Source organism: Larus michahellis, unplaced genomic scaffold (genome assembly GCF_964199755.1).
Source record: "Larus michahellis unplaced genomic scaffold, bLarMic1.1 SCAFFOLD_582, whole genome shotgun sequence".
NCBI lineage: Eukaryota > Metazoa > Chordata > Aves > Charadriiformes > Laridae > Larus > Larus michahellis.
This window is the reverse complement of record NW_027436273.1, coordinates 1-15,848: the sequence shown is the minus strand read 5'-3', so window position 1 is coordinate 15,848 and position 15,848 is coordinate 1. Positions and strand designations below refer to the sequence as shown.

Sequence of the window (15,848 nt, the reverse complement as noted above, 5' to 3'; positions counted from 1 at the left end):
AAGTGCCACCACCCCCATGTCCCTTGTCCCCAAGGTGCCACCACCCCCGTGGCCACGATCCCCAAGGTGCCACCATCCCTTGTCCCCAGTCCCCAAGGGGCCACCAGCCCCCGTCCCTCATCCCCAAGGGGCCACCACGCCATGGCCCCCAGCCCCAAGTGCCACCAGCCCCTGTCACTAGTCCCCAAGGTGCCACCGCCCCTGTGGCCACGGTCCCCAAGGGGCCACCATCCCTCATCCCTTGTCCCCAAGGGGCCACCACCCCATGGCCCCCATCCCCAAAATGCCACCACCCCCCATCACTGGTCCCCAAGTTGCCACCGTCCTCGTGGCCACGGTCCCCAAGGTGCCACCAGCCCCTGTCACTGGTCCCCAAGTGCCACCATCCCTCGTCCCTTGTCCCCAAGGGGCCCCCAGCCCCGTGTCCCCCATCCCCCCCACGTCCCCCATGTCCCCGATGTCCCCCCCGTGTCCCCCATATCTCTGTGTCCCCCCCGTGTCCCCAATGTCCCCCCTGTCCCCCCCCATGTCCCCGATGTCCCCAATGTCCCCCCCGTGTCCCCCCCGTCCCCCTCCCCCCAGCGCCCCGGACTCCGTCTCCTCCGTCGCCGTCTCTGGGGGGGGCCCCCCCCAACGTCACCCACCACTACGAGGTGAGGGGGGGTCCCGGGGGGGGAGGGGGGGGATGTGTGGGGCCGGGGGGTGTCCCCTCCCCCCGCCCCCCCCCCTCCTCCCCCCCACGTCCCCACCGTGTCCCCCCCCGGGTCCCCCCCAGGTGAAGGTGTGGGGCCAGCGGGGCCCGGCCATGGACGTCGCCTTCCTGGTGCCCACGGCCCTGGGGGGGACCCCGCTGTGGGACCAGGTGGGGGTCACCCCCCAGCAGGTAACAGCCCCCGCCGGGACCCACAAGTTGGGGGGCGGACCCACAAGTGGGGTTATTCCCCCCAAAAGTGGGGTTTCCCCCCCAAAAAGGGGGGTTATCCCTCCGTTCCTGACCCCCAAGTGGGGGGTGACCCCCCCCAGACCCCCTCCCAAACAGGGGGGTCACCCCCCAGCAGGTAACAACCCCCCCTCCCGGACCCACAAGTTGGGGGGCAGACCCACAAGTGGGGTTATTCCCCCCAAAAGGGGGGTTTCCCCCCCAAAAAGGGGGGTTATCCCTCCATTCCTGACCCCCAAGTGGGGGTGACCCCCCCCAGACCCCCCCAAACAGGGGGTCACCCCCCAGCAGGTAACAACCACCCCCCCCAGACCCACAAGTTGGGGGGCAGACCCACAAGTGGGGTTATTCCCCCCCAAAAGTGGGGTTTCCCCCCCCAAAAAGGGGAGTTATCCCTCCGTTCCTGACCCCCAAGTGGGGGGTGACCCCCTGTTTGGGGGAGGGTCTGAGGGGGGGGTCACCGCCCAGCAGGTAACACCCCCCCCGGGACCCCACAAGTTGGGGGGCGGACCCACAAGTGGGGTTATTCCCCCCAAAAGGGGGGTTTCCCCCCCAAAAAGGGGGGTTATCCCTCCGTTCCTGACCCCCAAGTGGGGGGTGACCCCCCCCCAGACCCCCCCCAAACAGGGGGTCACCCCCCAGCAGGTAACAGCCGCCCCCCCCAGACCCACAAGTTGTGGGGCAGACCCACAAGTGGGGTTATTCCCCCCAAAAGGGGGGTTCCCCCCCCCCAAAAGTGGGGTTTCCCCCCCAAAAAGGGGGGTTATCCCTCCGTTCCTGACCCCCAAGTGGGGGGTGACCCCCCCCAGACCCCCCCCCAAAAAGGGGGTCACCCCCGAGCAGGTAACAGCCGCCCCCCCCAGACCCACAAGTTGGGGGCAGACCCATAAGTGGGGTTATTCCCCCCAAAAGTGGGATTTCCCCCCCCAAAAAGGGGGTTTTTGCCCCATCTCTGCCCCCCAAAAGGCCCTTCCCCCCCCCCCCGCACTCCTGCCCCCCAGCAGTGGGTGCCCCACGGCTGCCCCCCAGCAGTGGGGTGCCCCCCATCTCCCCAGGAGCTGGTGCGGTGCCGGGAGGGGGACGAGCTCCCGGGGGCCCCCCACGTCCCCCCGGGGCTGCGGGAGCTGGTGAGTGACGGGGGGGGGGGACACGCGCCGTGGGGCAGGGGGGGGCCCGGACCCACAGCAACCCCCCACAGCGCCCCACAGACCACAGACCCACAGCACCCCCGGACCCCACAGCGCCCACAGCTCCCTCCCCCCAGAGCTGCCCCACGGCCACCCGTCATCCCCCAGCCCCACATCTCCCACATCTCCCCACATCTCCCCCAGCCCCACATCTCCCCCCATCTCCCCCCATCACCCCACATCTCCCCACATCACCCCCAGCCCCACATCTCCCCACATCTCCCCCAGCCCCACATCTCCCCCCATCTCCCCCCATCTCCCCCATCTCCCCCAGCCCCACATCTCCCACATCTCCCCACATCTCCCCCAGCCCCACATCTCCCCCCATCTCCCCCATCACCCCCCATCTCCCCCAGCCCCACATCTCCCCCCATCTCCCCCCATCTCCCCCCATCTCCCCAGCCCCACATCTCCCCCCTTCACCCCCCATCACCCCACATCCCCCCACATCACCCCCAGCCCCACATCTCCCCCCATCTCCCCCCATCTCCCCACATCTCCCCACATCTCCCCACATCTCCCCACATCTCCCCCATCTCCCCCATCACCCCCAGCCCCACATCTCCCCACATCTCCGCACATCTCCCCCATCTCCCCCCAGCCCCACATCTCCCCACATCTCCCCACATCTCCCCACATCTCCCCCATCTCCCCCCATCACCCCACATCACCCCCAGCCCCACATCTCCCCACATCTCCCCCAGCCCCCACATCTCCCCCACATCTCCCCACATCTCCCCCATCACCCCCAGCCCCACATCCCCCCCCATCTCCCCACATCTCCCACATCTCCCCCATCTCCCCGAGCCCCACATCCCCCCCATCTCCCCACATCTCCTCTCCCCACAGAGCTGCCCCACGGCCACCTGCCGGCAGTTCTGGTGCCGGGGTCCCGCGCTGGAGCCCCCCAGGCCCTGGGCTTCCACCTCGGGGGGCGCCTGGGGCTGCGCTGGGTGCAGCAGGTGTGGGGCGGCCGTGGGGCAGGTGTGGGGCAGCCGTGGGGCGGGAGCGGGGCAGGGTATGGGGCTGCCGTGGGGTGTCCGTGGGGCTGCCAAGGGGGTCCATGGGGTGGCCAGGGGGCAGCCATGGCATGGCTGTGGGGCAGCCGTGGGGCGGGTGTGGGGGCAGGGTATGGGGCGGGAGTGGGGTGGTGTGGGGCAGGTGTGGGGCAGCCATGGGGCGGGTGCGGGGCAGGATATGGGGTGGGTGTGGGGCAGGTGTGGGGCAGCCATGGGGCGGGTGTGGGGGCAGGATATGGGGTGGGTGTGGGGTGGTGTGGGGCAGCCATGGGACGGGTGTGGGGCAGCCATGTGGTGTCCATGGGGCAGGTGTGGGGCAGCCATGGGGCAGGTGTGGGGCAGGGTATGCGGCGGGTGTGGGGCAGCCACGGGGTGTCCATGGGGCGGGTGTGGGGCAGCCATGGGTCAGGTGTGGGGCAGGGTATGGGGCGGGAGTGGGGCAGCCGCGAGGTGTCCACGGGGTGTCCCCGGGGTGTGGGGCACCCCACGGCCGCCCCATAGCCGAGGGGCAAACCCCGGCCGTGGAGGGTCCCCCAGGCCCCGGGGGGCTCCCCCCGCGCCCCACGGCTGCCCCACACGTCCGTGTGCCCCCCAGACCCCCCAGCCCAGGGTGGTCCTGCAGAGCTCGGCCCGGGTCCTCTACGATGTGGGGCGGTACTGGAACAGCGGGGGGGAGCCCCGGCTCCAGGTGGGTCCGTGGGGCAGCTGTGGGGCCGGGACGCCCGGGTCCGTGGGGCAGCTGTGGGTCACGGACACCTGGATCTCTGGGGCGGCACTTGTGGGTCGCAGCTTCTCGGGTCCATGGGGCGGTTGTGGGTCGCAGATGCCGTCGTGCATGGGGGGATGGTTGTGGGTCCCTGTGGGGCACTTGTGGGTCGCAGATTCTCGGGTCCATGGGGCAGCTGTGGGTCCTGGACCCCTGGGTCTGGGGCAGGGTGCAGCTGTGGGTCCGGGATGCCCAGATCTATGGGTCAGTTGTGGGTCCGGGACGCCCGGGTCCGTGGGGCAGTTGTGGGTCCCAGACCCCCGGGGGTCCCTTTTTGGGGGGCAGTTGTGGGTCGCGGGTCGTGGGTCCGTGGGGTGGGGGGGGGATGGTTGGTTGTGGGTCCCCGTGGGGCAGCTGTGGGTCACGGACACCTGGATCTCTGGGGGGGCACTTGTGGGTCGCAGCTTCTTGGGTCCATGGGGCGGTTGTGGGTCGCGGATGCCTTCGTCCATGGGGGGATGGTTGTGGGTCCCTGTGGGGCACTTGTGGGTCACAGAGTCTCGGGTCCATGGGGCGGTTGTGGGTCCCGGACCCCCGGGTGCATGGCGGGAGGGAGTGGTTGTGGGTCCCTGTGGGGCAGTTGTGGGTCTGGGACACCCGGGTCCATGGGGCAGTTGTGGGTCGCGGGCACCTGTGTCCATGGGGGGAGTTGGTTGTGGGTCCCTGTGGGGCACTTGTGGGGCCGGGACGCATGGGTCCATGGGGCAGTTGTGGGGCCGGGACACCCGGATCTATGGGGCAGTTGTGGGTCCCGGAGCCCTGCGTCCATGGGGGGCAGTTGTGGGTCGCAGATTCTCGGGTCCATGGGGCAGCTGTGGGTCCTGGACCCCTGGGTCTGGGGCGGGGGGGCAGCTGTGGGTCCGGGATGCCCAGATCTATGGGTCAGTTGTGGGTCCGGGACGCCCAGGTCCGTGGGGCAGTTGTGGGTCCCAGACCCCCGGGGGTCCCCTTTTTGGGGGGCAGTTGTGGGTCGCGGGTCGTGGGTCCATGGGGTGGGGGGGGGATGGTTGGTTGTGGGTCCCCGTGAGGCGGCTGTGGGTCGCGGACGCCTGGAGCCCTCCCTGCCCCACAGATCCAGACGGAGCTGGAGCTGGCGGAGCCCCCCAGCCCCCTGCCCCACATCCTGGGGGGCAGCGTGGGGGGGCTGCTCCTGCTGGCCCTGCTGACCCTGGGGCTCTACAAGGTGAGGGGGGGGGGCGCTTGGGGGGCAGCCCCACACGTCGGGGGCTCGGGGTCGCTTGTGGGGGGGCAGCCCCACACATCACACCCCACACCCCCCCCCCCTCTGCCCCCCAAGTTGGGCTTCTTCAGGCGCCGCTACAAGGAGCTGATGGAGGGCGACGAGACCCCCCCGGCCCCCCCCGCCGACCCCCAGGGCTGAGCGACCCCTTGGGTTTGGGGGGGGGGGGGGTCACCCAGACCCCCTTCCCCCCTGCCCCATAACTTGGGGGTCGCCCCATCCCCCCAGCGCCCCACACTTGGGGGGCTTTTCTGCACCCCCCCCTTTTCCCCGGCCAGAAACATCCCCAAAAACCCCAATTCCAGCCCCACATTTTTTGGGGGGGGGGTCCATTTGGGGGGGGGGTGTCACCCAGACCCCCTTCCCCCCCGCCCCATAACTTGGGGGTCACCCCATCCCCCCAGCGCCCCATACTTGGGGGGTTTTTCTGCACCCCCCCCTTTTCCCCGGCCAGAAACATCCCCAAAACCCCCAATTCCAGCCCCACATTTTGGAGGGGGGTCCATTGGGGGGGGGGGGGGGTGTCACCCAGACCCCCTTCCCCCCGCCCCATAAGTTGGGGGTCGCCCCATCCCCCCAGCGCCCCACACTTGGGGGGTTTTTCTGCACCCCCCCCTTTTCCCCAGCCAGAAACGTCCCCAAAACCCCCAATTCCAGCCCCACATTTTTTTTTGCGGGGGGGGGAGGGGGCCATTTTGGGGGGGGGGGGGGTGTCACGTGGACCCCCCTGTGTCGTCTCCCCCCCCTCTGACCCCCAAGTGTGGGGCGATTTGGCTCCTTCCCCACCCCCCCCCCCTTCCCAGCCCCACATCCCTCAATAAACCCGCTTTGACTCCAGACCCCCAAGTGGGGGGTGGTTTTTTTTTCGGGGGGGGGGGGGAGGGGAGAGGGGGGGGTGTCACCCGGCCCCTCCCCCACCCCCCGCCCCCCCCCAAGGTCGGGGTGACCCCCCCCGCCCCCCCCCGCCGCTATTTTTAGCCCCGTTTGTGCCGTTAACGCGTGTGACGAGCTGGGGCCGGGCCTCAGCCCATTGGCGGGGCCGGGGGGGGGCCGGGGGGGGGGGATGTGGGGCAGGGGGGGGTCACGGTGTGGGGGGGGAAGGTGTGGGGCGGGGAGGGGGGGGGCGTCAGTGCGTCCTTCAGCCGCCGCCATGGGCACTTGGGGGGCTGCCCCACGGCGGGGCCTGGCCTCGGCCGCCGCGACCCACGGCGCCGCCGGCTCTGGTATGGGGGGGGGGGCGTTTGGGGGCGTTTTTGGGGCGGTTTGGGGGCGTTTGGGGTGTTTTCAGGGGGTTTGGGGGGGGGTTGGGCCTTTTTTTGGGGTGTCGGGGGGGGATTTGGGGGGGTTTTGGGGTGATTTTGGGTGTTTTTCGGGGGGGGTTTGGGGTGATTTTGGGGGGTTTTGGGGTGTCTGGGGGGTTTTGGGGACGTTTTGGGGGGGTTTGGGAGTGTCTGGGGGGGTCGGGGTGTTTTGGGGTGTATTCAGGGGGTTGTTGGGGTGTTTTGGGGTGTTTTTTGGGTGGTTTTCAGTGTTTTCGGAGTGTTTGGGGGGGTTGGGGGGGTTTTGGGGTGATTTTGGGGTGTCTGGGAGGGTTTTGGGGTGTTTTCAGGGGTTTTGGGGTGATTTTGGGGTGGTTTGGGGACGTTTTTAGGGTGTTTGGGGATCTTTGGGGGGGGTTGGGGACGTTTTTGGATGTTTTTTGGTGTTTTCAGGGGGTTTTGGGGGTTTTGGGGGTGATTTGGGGGGTTTTGGGGTGTCTGGGGGGGCGATTTGGGGTGTATTCAGGGGGTTTGGGGTGTTTTGGGGGAGTTTTGGGGGGTTTTGGGGGGGTTGGGGGTTTTTTTGGTGTGTCTGGGGGGGCTTGGGGGGGTTTTGGGGTGATTTTGGGGTGGTTTTGGGACGTTTTTAGGGTGTTTTGGGAGTGTCGGGGGGGGTTTAGGGTGTCGGGGGTGTTTTGGGGTGTTTTCAGGTGTTTTGGGGTGTTTGGGGGTGATTTTGGGGTGGTTTTGGGGTGGTTTTACATTTTGGGGGGATTTTTGGGATGTCGGGGGGGTTGGGGGGGGTTGGGGGTGTCTGGGAGGGTTTTGGGGTGTATTCACGGGGGAGTTGGGTGGTTTTGGGGTGCTTTTGGGGTGTTTTTAGGGTGTTTTGGGTGTTTTGGGATGTTTTGAGGGATTTTGGGGGGGTTTTAGGTTTTTTTGTGGTGTGTCCTTGGGGGTTTGGGGGTGATTTTGGGTGTTTTTTGGTGTTTTCGGGGGGGTTGGGTGGTTTTGGGGGCGATTTTGGGGGGTTTTGGGGTGTCTGGGGGGGTCGAGTGTTTTGGGCTGTTTTCAGTGTTTTTGGGATGGTTTGGGGGGGGTTTGGGGGGGTTTTTTGGGGGGGTTTTGGGGCACTTTGGGGTGGTTTTGGGGGGGTTTCAGGGTGTTTGTGGGGTGTTTTGGGTTGTTGGGGGGTGGGGTGGTTTTGTGGGGTTTTGGGGTGTGTGGGGTGTTTTTGGGGTGTTTTGGGGGTGGTTTTGGGGTGCTTTGGGGTTTTTGGGGGTGTTTTTTGGGGTTTTGGGGTATGTTTGTGGTGTTTTCAGGGTGTTTTGGGGGTTTTGGGGGTGTTTTGGGGGTTTTGGGGTATGTTTGTGGTGTTTTCAGGGTGTTTTGGGGGTTTTGGGGGTGTTTTGGGGGTTTTGGGGTATGTTTGTGGTGTTTTCAGGGTGTTTTGGGGTTTTTGGGGGGGTTTTTGGTGTTTTGGGGTATGTTTGTGGTGTTTTCAGGGTGTTTTGGGGTGTTTTGGGGTGTTTTCAGGGTGGTTTGGGGTGGGTTTGGGTGTTTTGGGGGTGTTTTGGGGGTGTTTTGGGCTGTTTTGGTGTGTTTGGGGGGTGTTTTCGGGCCGTTTCGGGCCGTTTCTGGGGTGTTTTTGGGGGCGTTTTGGGTGTTTGCGGGGTGTTTCTGGGGTGTCCGTGGGGCACCCCCTCTCGGTGGGGCTGCCCCACGGCGGGCTGTCTGTGGGTCAGGCCGGACGTGGCGGGCGCTGTCGTTCCTGGTGGCGCTGCCGGCGGTGGGGGTCTGTATGCTCAACGTCTGGCTGGAGCAGCGCCGCCGGCCCCACACGCCGCCCCACTTCGTGCCCTACCACCACCTGCGCATCCGCACCAAGGTGGGGCAGCCCCACGGCGGCGGGGGGGGCCTGAGGCACGGGGAGATGGGCGCCGTGGGGTGGGATGTGGGGCGGAAAGGCCTGATGCTGGGGGAGATGGGCGCCGTGGGGCAGGATATGGGGCGGAAAAGGCCTGATGCTGGGGGAGATGGGCACCATGGGGCGGTATATGGGGCGGAGAAGGACCAAAGCCGGGGGAGATGGGCGCTGTGGGGTGGGATATGGGGCGGAGAAGGCACAAGGCTGGGGGAGATGGGCGCCGTGGGGTGGGATGTGGGGCGGAAAAGGCCTGATGCTGGGGGAGATGGGCGCCGTGGGGTGGGATGTGGGGCGGAAAAGGCCTGATGCCGGGGGAGATGGGCACCATGGGGTGGTATATGGGGCGGAGAAGGACCAAAGCTGGGGGAGATGGGCGCTGTGGGGTGGGATATGGGGCAGAGAAGGACCAAATCCGGGGGAGATGGGCACCGTGGGGCGGGATATGGGGCAGAGAAGGCCTGAAGTTGGGGTAGATGGGCGCCGTGGGGCAGACCCCACTGACCCCCACCTCCCCCTTTCTCCCCACAGCCGTTTCCGTGGGGCGACGGGAACCACACGCTCTTCCACAACCCCCACAGCAACCCCCTCCCCACGGGCTACGAGAAATAGGGGGCAGGGGACGGACACCCCCCCAACGCCCCCCCCCCAACACACAATAAACACCCTGAACCTGCCCCACACGCCTCCCCCCGGGCTCTGCCCCACAGCCGTGCCGTGGGTCGCGGCGGCCGAGGCCAGGCCCCGCCGTGGGGCAGCCCCCCAAGTGCCCATGGCGGCGGCTGAAGGACGCACTGACGCCCCCCCGCCCCCGCCCCACACCTTCCCCCCCCCCACCGTGACGCCCCCCTGCCCCACATCCCCCCCCCCCGGCCCCCCCCCGGCCCCGCCAATGGGCTGAGGCCCGGCCCCAGCTCGTCACACGCGTTAACGGCACAAACGGGGCTAAAAATAGCGGCGGGGGGGGGCGGGGGGGGTCACCCCGACCTTGGGGGGGGGCGGCGGGTGGGGGAGGGGCCGGGTGACACCCCCCCCTCTCCCCTCCCCCCCCCCCCGAAAAAAAAAACCACCCCCCACTTGGGGGTCTGGAGTCAAAGCGGGTTTATTGAGGGATGTGGGGCTGGGAAGGGAGGTGGGGGGGGTGGGGGGGGAAGGAGCCAAATTGCCCCACACTTGGGGGTCAGAGGGGGGGGAGACGACACAGGGGGGTCCACGTGACACCGCCCCCCCCCCAAAATGGCCCCCTCCCCCCCCCCCAAAAAAAAATGTGGGGCTGGAATTGGGGTTTTTGGGGATGTTTTTGGCCGGGGAAAAGGGGGGGGGGTGCAGAAAAACCCCCCAAGTGTGGGGCGCTGGGGGGGATGGGGCGACCCCCAAGTTATGGGGCAGGGGGGAAGGGGGTCTGGGTGACCCCCCCCCCCCCCAAAACCCAAGGGGTCGCTCAGCCCTGGGGGTCGGCGGGGGGGGCCGGGGGGGTCTCGTCGCCCTCCATCAGCTCCTTGTAGCGGCGCCTGAAGAAGCCCAACTTGGGGGGCAGAGGGGGGGGGGGGGGTGTGGGGTGTGATGTGTGGGGCTGCCCCCCCACAAGCGACCCCGAGCCCCCGACGTGTGGGGCTGCCCCCCAAGCGCCCCCCCCCCTCACCTTGTAGAGCCCCAGGGTCAGCAGGGCCAGCAGGAGCAGCCCCCCCACGCTGCCCCCCAGGATGTGGGGCAGGGGGCTGGGGGGCTCCGCCAGCTCCAGCTCCGTCTGGATCTGTGGGGCGGGGAGGGCTCCAGGCGTCCGCGACCCACAGCCGCCTCACGGGGACCCACAACCAACCATCCCCCCCCCACCCCATGGACCCGCGACCCACAACTGCCCCCCAAAAAGGGACCCCCGGGGGTCTGGGACCCACAACTGCCCCACGGACCCGGGCGTCCCGGACCCACAACTGACCCATAGATCTGGGCATCCCGGACCCACAGCTGCCCCCCCGCCCCAGACCCAGGGGTCCAGGACCCACAGCTGCCCCATGGACCCGAGAATCTGCGACCCACAACTGCCCCCCATGGACGCAGGGCTCCGGGACCCACAACTGCCCCATAGATCCGGGTGTCCTGGCCCCACAACTGCCCCATGGACCCATGCGTCCCGGACCCACAAGTGCCCCACAGGGACCCACAACCAACTCCCCCCATGGACACAGGTGCCCGCGACCCACAACTGCCCCATGGACCCGGGTGTCCCAGACCCACACCTGCCCCACAGGGACCCACAACCACTCCCTCCCGCCATGCACCCTGGGGTCCGGGACCCACAACTGCCCCATGGACCCGAGACTCTGTGACCCACAAGTGCCCCACAGGGACCCACAACCATCCCCCCATGGACCAAGGCATCCGCGACCCACAACCGCCCCATGGACCCGAGAAGCTGCGACCCACACGTGCCGCCCCAGAGATCCAGGTGTCCGTGACCCACAGCTGCCCCACGGGGACCCACAACCAACCATCCCCCCCCCCACCCCACGGACCCACGACCCGCGACCCACAACTGCCCCCCAAAAAGGGACCCCTGGGGGTCTGGGACCCACAACTGCCCCACGGACCCGGGCGTCCCGGACCCACAACTGACCCATAGATCTGGGCATCCCGGACCCACAGCTGCACCCTGCCCCAGACCCAGGGGTCCAGGACCCACAGCTGCCCCATGGACCCGAGACTCTGTGACCCACAAGTGCCCCACAGGGACCCACAACCATCCTCCCATGCACGACGGCATCTGCGACCCACAACCGCCCCATGGACCCGAGAAGCTGCGACCCACAAGTGCCGCCCCAGAGATCCAGGTGTCCGTGACCCACAGCTGCCCCACGGACCCGGGCGTCCCGGCCCCACAGCTGCCCCACGGACCCACCTGGAGCCGGGGCTCCCCCCCGCTGTTCCAGTACCGCCCCACATCGTAGAGGACCCGGGCCGAGCTCTGCAGGACCACCCTGGGCTGGGGGGTCTGGGGGGCACACGGACGTGTGGGGCAGCCGTGGGGCGCGGGGGGAGCCCCCCGGGGCCTGGGGGACCCTCCCCGGCCGGGGTTTGCCCCTCGGCTATGGGGCGGCCGTGGGGTGCCCCACACCCCGGGGACACCCCGTGGACACCTCGCGGCTGCCCCACTCCTGCCCCATACCCTGCCCCACACCTGCCCCACACCCTGCCCCACACCCGCCCCATGGACACCCTGTGGCTGCCCCACTCCTGCCCCATGGCTGCCCCACACCTGCCCCATGGCTGCCCCACACCTGCCCCATGGACACCACATGGCTGCCCCACACCCGTCCCATGGCTGCCCCACAGCTGCCCCACACCCGCCCCATACCCTGCCCCACACCCACCCCATGGCTGCCCCACACCTGCCGCATACCCTGCCCCACACCTCCCCCATGACTGCCCCACACCTGCCCCATAGACACCCCATGGCTGCCCCACACCCATCCCATGGCTGCCCCACACCTGCCCCACACCCACCCCATATCCTGCCCCCACACCCGCCCCATGGCTGCCCCACACCACCCCACACCCACCCCATACCCTGCCCCCACACCCGCCCCATGGCTGCCCCACACCTGCCCCACACCACCCCACTCCCGCCCCATACCCTGCCCCCACACCCGTCCCATGGCTGCCCCACACCACCCCACACCCACCCCATATCCTGCCCCCACACCCGCCCCATGGCTGCCCCACACCACCCCACTCCCGCCCCATACCCTGCCCCCACACCTGCCCCACGGCTGCCCCACAGCCATGCCATGGCTGCCCCCTGGCCACCCCATGGACCCCCTTGGCAGCCCCACAGACACCCCACGGCAGCCCCATACCCTGCCCCGCTCCCGCCCCACGGCTGCCCCACACCTGCCCCACGGCCGCCCCACACCTGCTGCACCCAGCGCAGCCCCAGGCGCCCCCCGAGGTGGAAGCCCAGGGCCTGGGGGGGCTCCAGCGGCGGGACCCGGCACCAGAACTGCCGGCAGGTGGCCGTGGGGCAGCTCTGTGGGGAGAGGAGATGTGGGGAGATGGGGGGGATGTGGGGCTGGGGGCGACGGGGGAGATGTGGGGAGATCGGGGGAGACGGGGGGCTGGGGGAGATGTGGGGCTGGGGGAGATGGGGGAGATGTGGGGAGATGTGGGGAGATGGGGGGGGATGTGGGGCTGGGGGAGATGGGGGAGATGTGGGGAGATGGGGGAGATGTGGGGCTGGGGGAGATGGGGGAGATGTGGGGCTGGGGGAGATGGGGGGAGATGGGGGGAGATGTGGGGCTGGGGGAGATGGGGGAGATGTGGGGCTGGGGGAGATGGGGGGAGATGTGGGGAGATGTGGGGCTGGGGGAGATGGGGGAGATGTGGGGCTGGGGGAGATGGGGGGAGATGTGGGGAGACGTGGGGCTGGGGGAGATGGGGGGAGATGGGGGGAGATGTGGGGCTGGGGTTGATGTGGGGGGATGTGGGGTGATGGGGGGTGAAGGGGGGAGATGTGGGGCTGGGGGAGATGGGGGGAGATGGGGGGAGATGTGGGGCTGGGGGATGACGGGTGTCCGTGGGCCAGCTCTGGGGGGAGGGAGGTGTGGGGCGCTGTGGGTCCGGGGGTTGCTGTGGGTCTGTGGGTCTGTGGGGCGCTGCGGGGGGTTGCTGTGGGTCCGGGCCCCCCCCTGCCCCACGGCGCGTGTCCCCCCCCCCCGTCACTCACCAGCTCCCGCAGCCCCGGGGGGACGTGGGGGGCCCCCGGGAGCTCGTCCCCCGCCCGGCACCGCACCAGCTCCTGGGGAGATGGGGGGCACCCCACTGCTGGGGGGCAGCCGTGGGGCACCCCACTGCTGGGGGGCAGGAGTGCGGGGGGGGGGGAAGGGCCTTTTGGGGGGCAGAGATGGGGCAAAAACCCCCTTTTTGGGGGGGGAAATCCCACTTTTGGGGGGGAATAACCCCACTTGTGGGTCCGCCCCCCAACTTGTGGGTCCGGGGGGGGGTTGTTACCTCCTGGGCGGTGACCCCCCCCTCACACCCCCCCCCAAACAGGGGGTCACCCCCCACTTGGGGGTCAGGAATGGAGGGATAACCCCCCTTTTTGGGGGGAAAACCCCCCTTTTGGGGGGAATAACCCCACTTGTGGGTCCGCCCCCCAACTTGTGGGTCCCGGGGGGGGTGTTACCTGCTGGGCGGTGACCCCCCCCTCAGACCCCCCCCCAAACAGGGGGTCACCCCCCACTTGGGGGTCAGGAACGGAGGGATAACCCCCCTTTTTGGGGGGGAAACCCCACTTTTGGGGGGGGGAACCCCCCTTTTGGGGGGAATAACCCCACTTGTGGGTCTGCCCCCCAACTTGTGGGTCCGGGAGGGGGGGTTGTTACCTGCTGGGGGGTGACCCCCTGTTTGGGAGGGGGTCTGGGGGGGGTCACCCCCCACTTGGGGGTCAGGAACGGAGGGATAACCCCTATTGTTGGGGGGGAAAACCCCCCTTTTGGGGGGAATAACCCCACTTGTGGGTCCACCCCACAACTTGTGGGTCCCGGGGGGGGTTGTTACCTGCTGGGTGGTGACCCCCCCTCAGACCCCCCCCCAAACAGGGGGTCACCCCCCACTTGGGGGTCAGGAACGGAGGGATAACCCCCCTTTTTTGGGGGGAAACCCCACTTTTGGGGGGGGAATAACCCCACTTGTGGGTCTGCCCCCCAACTTGTGGGTCTGGGGGGGGCGGTTGTTACCTGCTGGGGGGTGACCCCCTGTTTGGGGGGGGTCTGGGGGGGGTCACCCCCCACTTGGGGGTCAGGAACGGAGGGATAACCCCCTTTTTTGGGGGGGAAACCCCACTTTTGGGGGGAATAACCCCACTTGTGGGTCCGCCCCCCAACTTGTGGGTTCCGGGGGGGTGTTACCTGCTGGGGGGTGACCCCCCCTCAGACCCCCCCCCAAACAGGGGGTCACCCCCCACTTGGGGGTCAGGAACGGAGGGATAACCCCACTTTTTGGGGGGGAAACCCCCCTTTTGGGGGGAATAACCCCACTTGGGGGTCCGCCCCCCAACTTGTGGGTCCCGGGGGGGGTGTTACCTGCTGGGGGGTGACCCCCACCTGGTCCCACAGCGGGGTCCCCCCCAGGGCCGTGGGCACCAGGAAGGCGACGTCCATGGCCGGGCCCCGCTGGCCCCACACCTTCACCTGGGGGGGACCCGGGGGGGGACACGGTGGGGACGTGGGGGGAGGAGGAGGGGGGGGGCGGGGGGAGGGGACACCCCCCGGCCCCACACATCCCCCCCCTCCCCCCCCGGGACCCCCCCTCACCTCGTAGTGGTGGGTGACGTTGGGGGGGGCCCCCCCAGAGACGGCGACGGAGGAGACGGAGTCCGGGGCGCTGGGGGGAGGGGGACGGGGGGGACACGGGGGGGACATTGGGGACATCGGGGACACGGGGGGGGACAGGGGGGACATTGGGGACATGGGGGACGTGGGGGGGATGGGGGACACGGGGCTGGGGGCACCTTGGGGACCAGGGACGAGGGATGGTGGCACTTGGGGACCAGTGACAGGGGCCGGTGGCCCCTTGGGGACCGTGGCCATAAGGTGGTGGCACTTTGGGGACCAGTGACAGGGGCTGGTGGCACTTGGGGCTGGGGGATACGGGGGCGGTGGCCCCTCGGGGGCGAGGGATGACGGATGGTGGCCCCTTGGCAACAAGGGACACAGGGTGGTGGCCCCTTGGGGACAAGGGCCGGGGGCTGGTGGCCCCTTGGGGACCAGTGACAGGGGCTGGTGGCACCTTGGGGACAAGGGACAGGGGGCTGGTGGCACCTTGGGGACCAGTGATATGGGGGTGGTGGCCCCTTGGCAACAAGGGACACGGGCTGGTGGCCCCTTGGGGACCAGTGACAGGGGCTGGTGGCACTTTGGGGCTGGGGGACACGGGGCGGTGGCCCCTTGGGGACAACGGATGGGGGATGGTGGCTCCTTGGGGACCAGTAACACGGAGTGGTGGCACTTTGGGGACCAGTGACAGGGGCTGGTGGCACTTGGGGCTGGGGCCATGGAGTGGTGGCCCCTTGGGGATGAGGGCTGGGGGCTGGTGGCCCCTCAGGGACAGTGGCCACGGGGGCGGTGGCCCCTCGGGGACTGATGCCAGGGGCTGGTGGCACCTTGGGGACCAGTGATATGGGGGTGGTGGCACTTGGGGGCCAGTGACAGGGGCTGGTGGCACTTGGGGACTGGGGGCCATGGGCTGGTGGCCCCTCGGGGCCGGTGGCCGCGGGGCTGGTGGCCCCCGGGGGGCCGGGGGTGGCCCGTGGGGCCGGGGGGGTCCCTACCTGAGCAGCCGCAGGCCGAGGCCGTACTTCACCGGCAGCCGGGCGCTGTGGCCCCCCCCCGCCCCGCTGGCACTGCGCCACGGGGGGGTCACCGCTGGCACCCCCCGGCCGGCCCAGACCCCCCCGGCCCCTCCCCCAACCCCCCCAGCCCAGCCCCCCCATCCCCCCCCCTTCGTCCCCCCCCCAACC

The 15,848-nt window shown here is 69.2% G+C and overlaps 3 protein-coding genes across 3 annotated transcripts; 2 read left to right on the top strand and 1 right to left on the bottom strand.

Moving 5' to 3' along the window:
- The first annotated feature begins 6 nt into the window (after window positions 1-6).
- LOC141737164 (uncharacterized) lies at window positions 7-5,989 on the top strand. The gene is made up of 7 exons (XM_074571803.1): window positions 7-653; window positions 776-883; window positions 1,996-2,067; window positions 2,977-3,089; window positions 3,742-3,834; window positions 4,985-5,095; window positions 5,210-5,989. Exons 1-7 carry the CDS (start codon window positions 266-268, stop codon window positions 5,291-5,293), a joined length of 969 nt encoding a protein of 322 aa, XP_074427904.1. The 5' UTR covers window positions 7-265; the 3' UTR covers window positions 5,294-5,989.
- A 236-nt stretch (window positions 5,990-6,225) lies between these two features.
- Window positions 6,226-9,012, top strand: LOC141737165 (cytochrome c oxidase subunit 6A1, mitochondrial-like). The gene is made up of 3 exons (XM_074571804.1): window positions 6,226-6,375; window positions 8,157-8,299; window positions 8,867-9,012. Exons 1-3 carry the CDS (start codon window positions 6,303-6,305, stop codon window positions 8,945-8,947), a joined length of 297 nt encoding a protein of 98 aa, XP_074427905.1. The 5' UTR covers window positions 6,226-6,302; the 3' UTR covers window positions 8,948-9,012.
- A 414-nt stretch (window positions 9,013-9,426) lies between these two features.
- LOC141737163 (integrin alpha-D-like) lies at window positions 9,427-15,822 on the bottom strand. Its single transcript, XM_074571802.1, has 8 exons — window positions 15,660-15,822; window positions 14,644-14,713; window positions 14,413-14,520; window positions 13,056-13,127; window positions 12,246-12,359; window positions 11,232-11,324; window positions 9,978-10,088; window positions 9,427-9,860 (listed from the first exon to the last, which is right to left on the bottom strand). Exons 3-8 carry the CDS (start codon window positions 14,488-14,490, stop codon window positions 9,777-9,779), a joined length of 552 nt encoding a protein of 183 aa, XP_074427903.1. The 5' UTR covers window positions 14,491-14,520; window positions 14,644-14,713; window positions 15,660-15,822; the 3' UTR covers window positions 9,427-9,776.
- Between the last annotated feature and the right edge of the window lie 26 nt (window positions 15,823-15,848).